The sequence below is a fragment of the Ptiloglossa arizonensis genome, chromosome 10 (genome assembly GCF_051014685.1).
Source record: "Ptiloglossa arizonensis isolate GNS036 chromosome 10, iyPtiAriz1_principal, whole genome shotgun sequence".
Classification (NCBI taxonomy): domain Eukaryota; kingdom Metazoa; phylum Arthropoda; class Insecta; order Hymenoptera; family Colletidae; genus Ptiloglossa; species Ptiloglossa arizonensis.
Genome location: NC_135057.1, coordinates 14,522,818 through 14,537,909, shown reverse-complemented (window position 1 = coordinate 14,537,909; position 15,092 = coordinate 14,522,818). Strand labels below are relative to the sequence as shown.

The following is a 15,092-nucleotide window of genomic DNA, read 5'->3' as shown; positions in this document are numbered from 1 at the left end:
ATCAATTTCACGGTAAAAGCACCGTTTTCCCTTTTTCCCTCGACGGGAAAAATTCTGAACAACGCACAGGACCAACGAGATCATGATTTTCACCACGAATCGATAAATACGATCGTACCCGTACTCGTACGTTTATCCTCTCCAACGAAGAAGACCCGAACGAACTTACGACCAACGGGTGTACGCGACGCGAGCTTTATATAGTTGTTAACATTTGAATTTATAAATGGTTCACGTTTTTATCCCGCACAATAAGAACGAACAGGGAATATTTAATTTTAACCATCGTTACAGGAGTTTACGAGTATCGTTAGAAGTTCTTTATTTACGCGTGCATACTTATATCGCTCTATGTGACATAAGCGTAGAGAGGTAAGTACGCGAGCCACACTCGAGAGGATTATTAAGCGATGTGTACTCTTTCCTGGTCATAAGCTTCCAAATAGGTTTTTTTCTAGTGAAAAGCTGCCTGTTGGCTACAGGGCCGTACTTAATGGATCTAGGTTAAGGTGATTTTTATACTTTATGAGGAAGTTTTGTTTTTTCTTTTTTTTTTCATACTTTTCAGACAGATTCTCGCTTAGAAAGTTAGACGATTTTACGTTTGGAACATTGTAGGATGTATTTGTTTTTGTTAAGGAGTTGAGGAACGTTTTTCATTAAAAACGGAACCGAAATCGAACAGATGCATATTTAATTCTACAACGTCGTTTAGTAAAAGATCGACGACTGAATTATTTATATTAGTTTACACGCGAACTTGATCTCTCGTTTTCGCACCGTCGATCCAAAAAGTATAGTTTTAAGAGCAAAACGTTTCTCGATACGATAGATTACGTATACGATCCCTTTGAAGATTAAAGATTGTCATTTTTGCACTTGTTTTCTTTTGAATACAATATACGTACGATTGAATCGCGGGAATGGAAACGTATACACGTATGTATCTCTCAGTGGCGGTGTGGGATAAAGTGGTGCGATTTATTTTTCTTCGTGCGATTGATTTATGCATGTGTATCGCGAGGAACAGAAGAATACCGCGTGCAAATTCAAAAGGCGTCTGCGAGTCGTTCAACGTCCATTTTAAAATATTCGTAACACCTAGCAGGAAAAGTGCATGTGCAACGAAGAGAAACAATAGGTGCCGGAATTGAATTTTTCACGTATAATCTCCATACGTTTCTAATAAATTCTTTTCGCGAACCAAGCTGGTCTACTATTTTTATCTCGTAATATAAAACGTTTCGCAATTTTCTTCGACGGCTCCAATTTCCTCGACGATGGCGACTCAGCGTTCCCTTTGTCGCGTATACTTCGATCGGTCGATGAAAATTTCAGCATCAAAAGCCACTACGTGGCAGAACGGATTGCCAACGAACCGGACACTTTCGATCGTGTACAACGTGGAAAAGAAAAAAACCTTCGAACATTTCAATTTACAGGTTCGTAGAAAAACCACGAACCGCTACGCCTTTAAAAAAAGAAATCGTGTTTTCGAGTAGCGAAAGAAAAAGGCCGCAGATACGTTTCCAATGATACAACTAGGTGAAAAAAATTGAAAATAAGAAATTGAACCTCTTATAGATATTGCGGTAAACAGTGTGCGTGTGCGCACAAAGTGTGAGCTGTCTCGATATTTTTAACGCGCATCGATAATCATGGATCGGAGCTATTTTTGCAGTGTCGATGCAGCAGAAGCTACCGTGCTCTGCGATTTGATAAGCTATGTAAGAAATCTTTGTTTCGACTAGCGTCGTCGGATGCGTCACGTGGACTTCTTTGTTCTTTGAAAATCCCCATCGAGGATAGATCGGTGTCGTTCGTTCGTAACAGGATACAGATATTTATTTCGTAGCCCCGTTTTCAACTAATTCTAACACACGATAAATTTTATCGAATCTTCCAACTCTTTTAGCTCCTTTATACTTTCACGCGTTTCCTGTCGAGTGGACGTTGCGTTGCGGTTTGAGGGCATTGGCTGACAATAAAATCGCGCGTGTTGATACGTTAACAACGTTTACAGTTTCGAAGCGTGCAGATTTTCCTGCTGTGACAATGCGTTCCGCTGAATCGATCACGTGATGGAAACGTGCACGTCTAAAGTGACACACTGCACGGCAAAATTGTCCGTAATTATTGCACAAGATTTCTAACTGGATCTCTTTCCACGAACACCTGTTCGCGACGGTGTCGTCAACTATAACGGTGAAAGACAGATTGTGCATAACTTTAATTTCAGCTACGCGAAGTTGTGCAAGTAGTTTTTCGTTCGGTGTGGATTAGTCCGAGCGAGTTCCGCTATCCGAATGAAAGTAACGCGTAATCTGTATCGCCGATCGAATCTTTTTCAAGTGTCGATATAACACTTCCCGAGTGAATGATCGTCGTCGTGAAAGAAATTTAATTGCTATTTATTTCGAAGCTTAATCCCCTCGTTAAAATCGATCTTCTCTTTTAAGCCGTTAATTGTTATATTTATTAGTTTTTGACGAGACGTATCGACGAATCTTAACGCGACATCACCGATTGTGATCTCGATGCGATGATTTGCATTCGTTCTCAACGTATCTGAAAGTAAACGACACGAACGAGATCCAAGAGATTAGGTGCACCTATATGAGAAAATAAATCAAGAATCAAATTTTGTTTACGGAACCTACTTTTGTTTTCGAAAAAAAATTCATATCAACACTCACGCCTTATCAATTTTCTTCTACAAAAAAATTGTACGTTCTCGCTTCATTTCTGCGTGTATTGTAGAATCACCTACTTCTGAAATCCACCGTCTATTATGGAACGTTTTGTGTATACACTTGGACGTAAATTAACTTCTTCGCAACAACGAAACAATGAAGTGATATTTTAATACTAGATTACTCCACTATTTAACGAATAATCGTTTTATTATTTATCAACAAAGTTAGTGGTCTGACACATATTAACACAATTCTGTATGCGCGAGATATTAGGAAAAACAGATGTGCTAATCTGAAGGTTAACAGAATATATCTTTTGAAAACTGATTCAGAAGTTTGTTTAGTTGACTAATGCCCGAACTTATCATCGCGGCTCGGTGTTATTTGTTGACCGAGTGTATTACTCAGAAGTCCTTCCATTTGTCCGAATTATTAAATCCACAATTAAATAGTCGATTAGGGAAAACTATCCACTATGGGACGATAAATATAGCCCAGAGGCAATAAGTGTGCTGGTCGAAAGTCAGACAAAGCAGGAATTTGTTGAAAGAGAGACAAAGAAAAGAACTTTACTTTGTTCGGGGCAAGATCAATAAACGATCGATGTACGATTGAAATGTCGAACAAGACTGAAGTAACGGTGCGTTTTTTCTCTTCTGCGAATAACAAACATTTCCGTACGCGGCACCAGTCGCGTAACACTGCTCTTCCTTGAAACCAAGGACGCGATCGTAATGCAGCTAATTGTTTTTTTGCATAGGCGGTAAAAATTCATTTTCCTTGTAAATTAGCAACTAATGGGCCCGTGATACGCGCATGATTTCAAAAATACTCCGACAACAACGACGCACCGAGCGGTTCATCACAATGGAACCCCATCGCAGTTTCCGATTTAAAAAATTCGACAGAAAGATTCATTCGTTCTGCATTACCTTGCGGTTCAACGTTACGAGAACACTGCCCGAAAATATTACGACGAAATTCGATATATTTACGAAAATACAACGTTTTCCGTGAACCGTGTCCAGGCGTTGCGGTTGTTATTCGACACCATAGCGCTCCAATCCTTAAACTTCGAACGCTTTTTGAATCGAAACAGATTTTTCCAAACTGGGTAACTTTTCTTCGAAGCTAAACACCCGATCGACTTAAACTTTCAATCTTATATTCGCGACAATAGTTTCTATCGTTGCAGGATGTTTTTGTATCGACGTTCCCATCGAAAAGCTTGCCGTTTCCAAACGAACCGATATTTCGAAAAAATTGAACATTCAACGATAGCGACACTCGTCCAGTTTCTAATAATTCCAATTTTTCGAGGACGCTTATATTTTTTATATACATCGACAATTCTTTATGAAAATTGAACAAGAACGTTCAGAGTGCATTCAACGCGTTTGTGGAGCATTCGCGTTAAATGTTCCAGTACTATAAATATAAATTTCCAAGTATCGGTTCCTTTTCGGTGCGAAAGGTGGTCTTCCTCTTAAATGAAATCCACATTTTCTCGTACGAAAGAAAATGTACTTTGCGCACTACACGAAGCACGCAAGGACGCTTCTAAACTGAGCTTGAAATCATTTCTCGAGCAGCTGTGTGACGTTCCGTGTGTAGTCTTGTTAGACGTCATGTCGATGTTGCACGAAGCAAGATGTTTCCGGGATCCGAACGGACCGTATGTTCCACGTGGTTAGAAACTTTATATATATATACACGTATGTAGATAAGAACGACGATGGTGAGTCATCTTGTGTTTACACACAGTTTTTTTTCACAACTAGAGAGCTTTAAAATTTGTCCGATGGACACTTGGTAAATTCTTTTAACGTTTGTTTTCTAACACGTGAGCAACAGCTTCCCTTTTGTATTTTATTGTTACCAAGTCCGAGAGATACCTTCTTTTCAACCGTGTTTACGTCCACGAACACGATAGACGAAAACTAAATGAAACGAATTACTTAGGTAACAGTGTAAATGGAGGCGTCGACGTTCGTTATCGTTTAATATTACCGTCAAACGGTTGCATCGCGGTCTTGTTCAACGACAAACAATGGATTGGATCGCGTAGTCGGCGATTGCATCGCGTTTGGCCTCTTAATTTGTTACGCGTTCTCATTGGCCTCTTAATTAACCTTCTCATCGCACGGTTACAAGCTGTCGAAGATTACGATTAATTGGAGCCACGGAATAGTTATTTCGATTACCGTGCCCGCGATAATGGTAATTGTAACACGAGCAAAGTGGAATTCTGCAAGGACGAGACAGGTTAAATATCATTACTCATCGTTGAACGTCGTCGTTGTTATTGTTTCGGATGTTCCTTCACCCGGAAGAAGTATTAACCGTTTTAGCGCTGTCGCGTTGAAAAAAATGTTCACACAAGGCAGGTGTTGAATTAAATGGTACTTACGCGCTCGCGAGGAACCATATTTTGCACGATACGAGCTCCCCGGCGATTTAACTCCCACTGCGGACGACTTTTCCGCAAGACGTGCACCGTGTGCGGAAAATCTACTCGCGTAGCGAGCATACGTACACTCCGAACGCCCATGGGCGTTCGTCGCACGGTAACGACCGATAAATCGAGCTCCCGTAGACGTCGATCGTAGTCAAGGGGTTAATCGATCGATCGGGCTATTGAACTTTGATCGAACTTTATTATCCCTATGTACGAGCCAAGACCGAGAGATTAATTAAGATTGAATTACTTCGATTGAAGAAACATTTGTAGTCGATGATGATTCCTCGAAGAATGACCGAACAGTGACTCTTGAAAGTTACTTTCCATCACTGTGTAACGTACACGCGAAACAATGTCGTGCCAATATTTAACCTAGATGTCGATATTCGTTCAACGATGGCAGCTGTTATAATCAGGAACGTTTGTAATTTCGTATCGGGGACGATAGTTGCTCGTAGAGACGAGCTACAGATGCGCGGTCTATTTACGTACTATATACCAATGGGACGATATTACAAAAATTATGTATATGAATATTTTTCATCGGCCGAGTCCCTTCGAGTAAACATGTTTACAATCCGCGGCTCACGCGGAGAGCGCGTGTTTACGTTTCACTGAAAATATTATGAATCGTTGTTCACTATCGACGTTATCGTTATCGACTGTGAGATCCAATTTAAAGGGAATCAGAATCCGTCGAGTGGTATGCAACAATCTGCAATACGATGCACTCCGAAAGCGAGTGCACAACTCGGTCGCGTTAGGGTGCCAGCTTATCTGAGTTATCCAACAATAATTTGTTCACAGGCTTCTTTAATGGTTGATAAATGTGAGACCACATCGATGGGTCGTTAACATACGTCAAAGGGTCAGCGTTGCATTGATAAGAATGATGTCAGCGGCTCCTCGGTAGTAAACATACCGACGTGCAGATGCGCACTATGCCCATCAAAACAAAGGAATATAGATCTTTAAGAGGTCGCATGCACTTATATTTAAGGAGGCGTACGTGTCACGGAGCATGTAGTAAATTAACGATGATTAATCGTGCGTGTTTGCGAGTATAGCGTAAATTGTCGAAATTGGTAAGTGGGGCTGTCCTTTGTCGCGTGCGAGCCATTTCTCACTACGAATGTCTTACTTTGGGTATTAATTTCGCGAAATATCATTTTACAATGATAATCATCATTTTCTCTCTGTATTCAAAATGTTATTGTACATCGTTTGTATCGACATAACGTTTATCAGAATATCCAAAGCTATCAAACTTTTCAGCTACGAAGTATTAACTTCGTCTATATTTGAACATCGTTTGGACCCATATTTTTCGGTCGTCTTCGGGAACTTAACGTGTACAAATGCACTGTCGAACGCTCGGAGTATATTATTGTACAGTTTCTATTTCAAGGGACAAACCCATAAAGCATCGGCAACTTTCTTTCAAAGTAAGTACGAGCCTTATGGGTTCTGAGAGGTTCGAAATACCTGCAACTACAACGTTTCCAACAGCGACTTTCCGCAAACCTGTCCATAGAAAATAATTAAGCGTATTAATTGGGAAAGTGTAATTTTGGCGAGATTATCGGTTATTTCATTGAAATTTGAAAATTTCTTTTTTTGGTTTAAGGTATAACTAAAGTCCACCCTAACGTACAGTTTCAACCAACACGTGGATTCTTAAAATTATTGGTAACTTCGATGCGATGAAAACAAAAATAACACAATGTTATTCAGTTATTCTAGAAACAAAGATTTATTTTTGTCCCTAATGAAAAATTGTGCACGGACACCTGTTGTACAATTATTATTTTTCAAGCTCCAAGGTATACGAGTGACGTAAATCAAAAAGGATAGAAAATTGAATTATCTAGACGGCCTTGTTCCGTATATTGAATAACACACTTTAAATATCAATTTCTTAGGATAAGATAAAACAAATTCGGAGCAATATCGTGTTCAAAGAAATGATCTAAATAACAGAAATGAAAAGAAAAGCCTATATTTAATACCCTAACAACTTGTATAGTACGAGGAGCTTTCAAAATATCGATTATCACGTTTGAGTTAATCTCGTTATCTCATTCATAATATTCGTTAAATCTGCATGTTGTTATTGGAAAGATAAACACCTATAAATAACTATAGTGTCTGTACAGTATTGATTTCCTACTTACTGAGTTGTATGTACATATTTCAGAAATAGAACATCTAATCGATGAGGCGACTGCTGAATTAAATATCATCTAGGTCTCGTGTTGCTTCTAGAATAAAAAATAATAATTATAACGTGTACCTATTAGCGTTACATAAACGTAACATTATTGGCCAATGGTAGGTGTATTTCCACACTTCCAGTGAGAACTATCGTTAACACGAAAATGTAACAAGTTCTTTACTTTCTCACGAGTATAATCGTTATGCAAAGATTCCAAATGTCGATGAATGAAATACGATTTCGTGGATAGCTGTTTTGAAACGCTAATCTTTATGCCGAATAAACCAATCTCAGCTGTTATCCATTGGAAACATTGTATGTTCGAAATGAAGGAATTTCGTCTATAATGTTTAAACGTTGTGCCCTGAATTTTTGGATAAAATAAGAATCGTCGTGGAAACATGCTTTGGAGCGATACTTGTCCAGCTCGAATGTACCGAGGTTATCTACTCTGAATTTCAATTTTCTTCAATTAGTCGTCTCGGTTAATTGACAGATGACTTCAATGCAGCAACGAGATTTAACTTTGCAACACTGCCACTCCCCGAACAGAATAAATTGAACAGAAAACACATTACGTAAATATTATAAATATTATCTTTACTTTCTATCAGTAAACGAAAATTGTACGCTTCGGTGAAGAATTAATTACCAACTTTTGTCCATCGTACCCAAATGTTCGATATTTCTTTCAAAAACTCCTGTTAAAGTTTCTATCAAATTTCCGTTAACCCTTCGTCGTTCCTTCGACTATTGATTTATAATCTACAAACATTTTTCAAATAATCGCACAATTCTACATGAACCGATCCTCGAAAAGATTCGCTAATATTTTCACGATGAAATTTAACGCACGTTTCGCGTTAGTTTGAACGTTTGGCCCGCGATCGTGGAAAAGCAAATTTTGTCGAGTGCACCATTTTTGGAAATACCCTCGTTAGACATCGACCTTCCAGATTGTCGTAAAAAAAGAAAACAGAGCCTATCTGCGCCTCATTCATGCGTGTATCACGACGCACTGGACGAATGTGTGGGCGTCGCTATAAGAGAAAAACAGAGGTTGCACGTGGTTCATGAATGCTCGTACCTGCTCATGTCTGTTTCTTCCACCCCTCTACCACGGCCCCTTTCCTGCTGCCATGACTAACACAGCCTCACCGGGAAAGCTCGTGACGGTATAAAAGTGAACGAGCATCCGACGCGTTCAGCCAGTGCGTCTCGCGCGATCATTGAGAACCTTTGTGCGCGTCGAGCGTTCTTTTTTGCTTATTGCCTACGTTTGTCAAAATCGTGTTAGATACGTTCTCGAAATCGATTCGAGTTTACGCCGCGATCGAAGAAGCCTTAGAAATCGTGTAAACGTCGAGGTATAGCGTTCTGGTCGAGGAGGAGGAAGCCTTGAATTTGTGAAGTTTCCGGTCGAGGAGGAAACGGTCGATCGAGAGAAGAATAACTGTAACCTCTCGTCGAGGATCGTTGCGGGAACTGCTACAACAACCACTGTAGCGATACAGAATGCCGGTGGAATTGGAGACGGTGGCGCCGATCACTGCGCATAATCCTTGTGCGCCTTGTAGGGGGTACGCATTGTGTTTCAATTTTCTCTCGTTTTAATAGCGTTGTGTTTGTGCAGTACGTACGTAGCTAGGGATAAAAGCGTAGCGTTGCTTCGATAGGCTCGGTAGAGGTGCGTGTAGAAGAAAAAGTACGCAACAGCTGACTCTCGCGCTACGACGACCAGCTGTAACGGATACGTCCAGTTTCGATATAATATTATACATACGTGTTTCGCTTGGGCTCGCTCGGCCTCGTACTATAGACGCGGGAACTCGCGTTACACTTATTATTGTCAATATCCGTAGGCACTACCGTCCTTGTTCGTTAAATGTTTCTCGAGTTGTCTTTTTACTCGCGAATTGCACCGTTTGAAATTATTAGGCAAATCGAATTATCGATAAAACGCATATTTATTTCAAATTCAATATTCAAAGTGTCCCAGTATTTAACAGTAACCAACAGGTGTTGGAATGTTTTACAAGTAGAAATAAGAAAAAGAGTCGTACAAGTCGGACAAACGGTTGGTTGGAAATTTATGAGAAAAATATGAGATTAGACACGCTTTGTCGCAGTAGTTATATCATGACGTATAAACGAATCGATAATATTCGTTCACGTTGCTATTTGAAATCACCGAAGGCACGACGTTTCTATTGGTGAACAATTAGTTGTGCCTCCATTTTTCAACGACGTCGATCTTCTATCTACAAATATGGGCATCGTTTTAAAATTAGTAACGGCCAGAGATTGGTAAAAGTTTAGTAAAAGTCTAGTAAGAAACGCAACTCGTGCAAACATATCACTCAAACATCATCGACTATAAGTATACTCTATAAAGTATTACAAAGTTCATCGTAACTCGTATCTTTGTTCCAACTGTTATTAATGCATTTTCTTTTTTAAGATCCTAGCACCCTCTAGTGTAATCGGAGCTCTTTCTCTCCTTTCCACCTCGTGAAACATCCTAGCCTCTATTAACCGTAAAATCCTAGCACCCTCTAGTGTAATCGGTTACTCTTTTTCTTCTTTCCACTCGTAAAACATCCCAGCTTCCGTTAACCGTTAAATCCTAGCGCCCTCTACAGCCAGAACTCTTTCGTCTTCTCTCCACTCGTGTGGCATCCTGTCTTCGACTGGCCCTGAAATCCCAGCACCCTCTAGCGTAATCGGTTACTCTTTTTCTTCTTTCCACTCGTAAAACATCCCAGCTTCCGCTAACCGTTAAATCCTAGCGCCCTCTACACCCAGGACATCTTTCGTCTTCTCTCCATTCGTGTGGCATCCTGTCTTCGACTGGCCCTGAAATCCCAGCACCCTCAAGCGTAATCGGTTACTCTTTTTCCTCCTTTCCACTCGTGGAACGTTCTCTCTTGGTACGGTAATCTCAAAAGGTGCAACGAACACGCGGGAAACCGTGAGAAAGGCTACTTTCTCGATCGAGTTACGTACGCGTTCGTAGCCTCGGACAACAAAGAGATCCACGCGTACAAGTGCCGCGTGAAAATCGAACCCGTCGTGGAACCGTGTCTGAACGAAATGTCTTTCGGTTGTTCCAGAGAGAAGAAAATGAACAAGCTGTGCAGGCAGGTGTCGATCGAGAGCCCGAGCGTAACGGGCCGTGAATGGGTGTTCAGTTTCGACGTTCCCGTACCGGACGTACCTGCACACGGTGCCCGTATCCGTGTGATGTGCGCAGGTGCCTGTTACCATCCTCGTCGCTCGCCCAGCTTGTCGAGTTTGACCTCTGTCTCGAGCGGGAGCAGCCTGGCGACGGAAGTCTCGCTGGAGGGTGACTTCCCGGTCTCGTTGCCTCACCACGGTGTCCGCGACGCGGCACTCTTCCCCGGTTACGAGGTAGCCGGTGTGATCGAGTCACTGGGTGCGAACGTCCCGGAGGATTGCGGCTACGCGGTCGGGGATCGCGTGATTCTCTATCCGTACGAGGGCATACCGAACGGATACGTCGAGTACCTGGTGGTACACGATCTCAAGTACCTAATAAAGTTACCCGATAACGTGAGCCTGAGCGTCGGCGCGATGCTGCCAGCCGGTGCCCTCTTGGCCATGAACACCGTGTTCGCCGCCCACGAGCACGTCCAGGCGTTGCTCAAACAAAGGGGCGAGGACAGCGTCTGCAAGATCCTGATCGTCGGTACCGGTGGTCTCGCCCTCTGGGCCCTCAGGATCGCGGCTTACCACTTCAGCAACATGAAGAACCGCGTCACCATCACGATCGCCTCGTTGAAGGACGACGGACTCACCATGGCGCAGGAGTTTCAACGGTGAGTTGTTTCAGCGGTACCACGAATGCGATATAGATGTTGCGTAGGTTTTCCTAGGTTGCTTTCGAAGTGTACGCTCGTCCACGAACAGAGAAGCGACGTCGCCACGCGTGGTGGTACACCGAGGATAGTCGAAGTTTCGTATTCGTCTTCGATTCTTCGTTCGGTGCTACGTCGCTTCTCGCTCGTGCGTTTCACCACCCGCGCGAAATCCCTCCGTAGCGGGATACACGTTGTTGATCTTTGAACGATTTCCATTATCGAACCGAGTCGTCTTGTTTTCGTTGCCCGGTTAAATCGACCGTATCGACGATAAAAGCGATAACGTTTTCCAGCACGACGACGCATCCAGACGATAAGTATTATGCAAACCCGTATCTCCGGAGGCTTTTCTCGTATATTTTTATTTACGCGTCGCGTCACGGTTGTAAATATCGTTTAATCCGATAAAAAATACGAAGAAGAAAAAAAGGAAAAAAGGTAGATACGGTTTGTATACAACGTTGTATCGTTCGCTATCGACCCACACCGTCACGTTTCACGCATTCGCGGATGCACCGTAGCTGCGCGCACGTTCTCACGAGCACGATGTCGCACGATTCGCACGTAGGCGGCAATTGTTTTCGAATATCGAGCACAGAGGAGACGAATTCGTCGAGTTTCGATGCGCAGAGTTCGTGCAAAGATTCGTCGATCCATTCACGGGGAATTACGATTCTCGGGGATGACCCCCGTGGTATTCACCGAGAACGAGATGTTCGTTAAGGAAACGATCGTGTTCCTCGAAACGATCCACGAGGGAAATAATCGATCATCGAGTCAACACCTGGCGCAATTGTAATCGATTGCAATTTGGTTTCTTTAACCGTGGACAATGATAATGTCTTTCCGGAGGAAGCGTTCGATACGATTTCTTCCTCCGTGTTGCGTCACGTGGAGGACACACGAGTATCGCGTCAGCGTCCTTAGAATCCGTACGAAGCTGAGCAACGATGCCGAACGTTACTCGTGGAAGCCTTCGAACGTTATCGATTTCAATTTCTTCGAATCACCGTGAATCGATCATTCGAAAACGCCCCGAATTCTTCGAACAAACGTTCTCCGTCTAGATAGATCACCGTTATCCCCAATTCGTCTATGTCCACCTGACAGTCCATTCGATTTATTCACCAACAGTCTCCTTTTTCAATACAGCGTGAACGTGGTCCAGTGGAGCGAGGACCTGTACGAGAAGCAACTGATCGAGCGCACCATGGACGCCTGTTGCGGTCACGTGGACGTGGTGATCGACTTCGGTACCACATCGCGAAGTCTGCATCGCAGCATGCAATGCCTGAGCAAAGGTGGAGTGGTTTTCGTCATCAAGGAGGTCGCCGATCGTTTGTTACCGAAGTTCAGCAAACGCGCGGAGGAATGGCAGCAGAGCATCAAGTCGGTCGAGCCCGGTACACTGGAACAGCTTCACGAGTTGGTTCAATTGGTCGCTTCCGGTGAAATCGAGCCGCCACCGCATACCGTCTACCCGGCGGAAGAGGTCCTCAACGTGGTGCGCAAGCTCTGCCATTCGGAGATACAGGGGCGCGCGATTTTACGTTTCTATCCGACCAATTAAGATACCGATTACGTGAACGCGAACGATTGGCCGCCGCGTGGATCGGCGCAACGAGAGCTCGAATACGATCGGGAGAATTGTCGAAGGACGAATCGGGCCGTGATTTCCTACGGTTGCCGAACGGTCGCGGGAACGAAACTTTCGTCGGGACGTTCGGTACCGAAGTACGAGATTTGCCGTACACGGGACGATGGCTTCCCGATGTTCTCCGATCGGTTGGACGGCCAACGTCGACGGTTGTCGTCCGTCGCGGATTCGTTCGTTCGAGGTATCGACGATTCCCGTCCGATCGGACAACACCGATCGAAACGAAGCGAAACCGTGCGAACGATCCGGGCTGGACGACGCGCGAGTCCCGTATCTATCGACCGGATGCAACCTACGATGAGAATATTTCTTTGGGTCCACGTTTTCCCGTACGATCGCCGAACGGTTGGATTTCTCTCGCGTCCCCGTGTGTTTGTCGTTCACGTGGAACCGAAACGGGGATCGTGGCTCCGACCGTGGAATCGTATTACCCGCGCAGGACGGTAAGAAAAGTATCAAGGAAACAATAATGTCACGTAAACCACGGGAATATCGTGGAGAAAGTTCGTCGAGTTGATCACGGTACAGCCTCGTGGTCACGCACGAGATTACGTCCGTGTGGTTCTTTTCGTCACGGTGGCCGCTTTCGCGCGTAAGACCTCGCCGATAGAATCCGATCGCGATAATTATTTCCGTATTTACGACGTCGAACGAATTTCAACCCGCAACGGAGGACGAGAGTTCTCGTAGGAAAGGTTTTACCAACTCCGCGAGAACCGACGAGACACACACGTTCGACGCTCAAGTTTCTTGATCGGGTATAACGAATCGATACCACCGTAAGACGAAGCGACGAACCGTGCTTTTACGCTGACAAATCCAAAATACGTACGCGGCGTTACGTTCGTAATATTCGCGTACACGCGGTCAATACATTCGCGCGACTTATCCGATCGTTGAACAAGAGCTATCGATGGGTTCGTTACGTTGAAGCCTCTTGAGTAGATCTTAACGTTTACGCGAGCGAGGCAAGGAAATATATATATATATATATATATATATATATACACATATATATATGTGTGTACACGTATAAGTTTCGCGTATACCAGGACAGAAAATTAATCGTAACGTTAAATATTCCACGTCAATTGAATGTTAATTACCGTTTATAGTTTGATGTTTCTGAAACGAGATACCGGCCTGGAATTGCACGGTCGTTGGACAATTTTTAACGGGATAGACGATGTTACTCGCTACGACTCGTAACTAGACTGTATTTAAACGGGGTAGATCGTTTCAAAGCATATTCGAATCGTGCGTAGAGAGCGGGGTAAGAAACAATCGTTTCCCAAATGTATTGTGCGTAAGCATCACATATCTGCCAACGGTTTTCGCGAATGAGACTGTACTAACGCGACGAAGAGGTACTTATAAATACCCGTGGTAGTCTGGTGAACTTAATTCGCGGTTTACGCATAATGTAATATTTCTAAGGAACGATTGTCGCGTTAACGAAACGCGTAGATGAATTGTTTACACTTATTGTTAGATCTATATTCGCGTCGGGGGCATTTCGTGAATTATCGTTAGACATCAGTATTCCTTTCTCACGTAACCGAAGTTAGAATAAGTTTATCGATCGTTCCTGTACTGTGCTTACAAATACGACTAATTAATCGCATCTCATCACAGTTATTAAGTCGCTGTACCTCGAAAGACTGTTTTCTTTATTTAAGCCGTAATTTTTTTTTCTTCTTCTTTTTTTCTCTTTTCTTTTCTTTCCTTTCCATTTCGTTTAATTTTTATCGTAGTCCTAGGCGATAATCTAGCGGTGTAGATATACGTTGCCACGTCATTGTATCGACTGTTAATCGTGGCGGTAATTGTATTATATTACGGTGATAATACAGCAGATACGTTTTTTATTAAAATAAATATATCGTTCCGTGTGTCATTGTGTCCCCTGTGAACACCACCCTCTGTTCAGTGTGTTTGCCGGCTCGACTGTGAAACACGTTGCTTTTAATGTAAAAATTATACATTTCGTCGATTCACGTTTGTGAAATTCGAAAGTTACATCGTTGAATCAATAAAAACTGATGATCGATCGAATGTTAATTGGTTAAATGGTTAATTGGTGAGTTGGACGTTTCAATTCGCGACTACGTATTGCGCGTTCGCAATGCTTCGCAATTTATTGGTTCTTTCCTGATTAAACTATGTACCAGTTGAAATTGCA

At 42.9% G+C, this 15,092-nt stretch overlaps 1 protein-coding gene across 3 annotated transcripts in view; it reads left to right on the top strand.

Annotated features, from left to right (window-relative positions):
* The window catches only part of Drat (Death resistor Adh domain containing target), a 20,181-nt gene extending 5,089 nt beyond the window's left edge, over positions 1-15,092 (top strand). The window contains exons 1-3 of one of the 3 annotated variants that reach the window (XM_076321253.1): positions 8,573-8,952; positions 10,486-11,211; positions 12,388-15,092. In XM_076321253.1, coding sequence (XP_076177368.1) covers positions 8,888-8,952; positions 10,486-11,211; positions 12,388-12,823 — 1,227 coding nt within the window. In that variant the 5' untranslated portion in view covers positions 8,573-8,887 and the 3' untranslated portion in view covers positions 12,824-15,092. Of the gene's footprint in view, positions 1-8,572; positions 8,953-10,485; positions 11,212-12,387 lie in introns of those variants that run through there. The other 2 variants (XM_076321254.1, XM_076321255.1) reach the window with 2 other exon arrangements.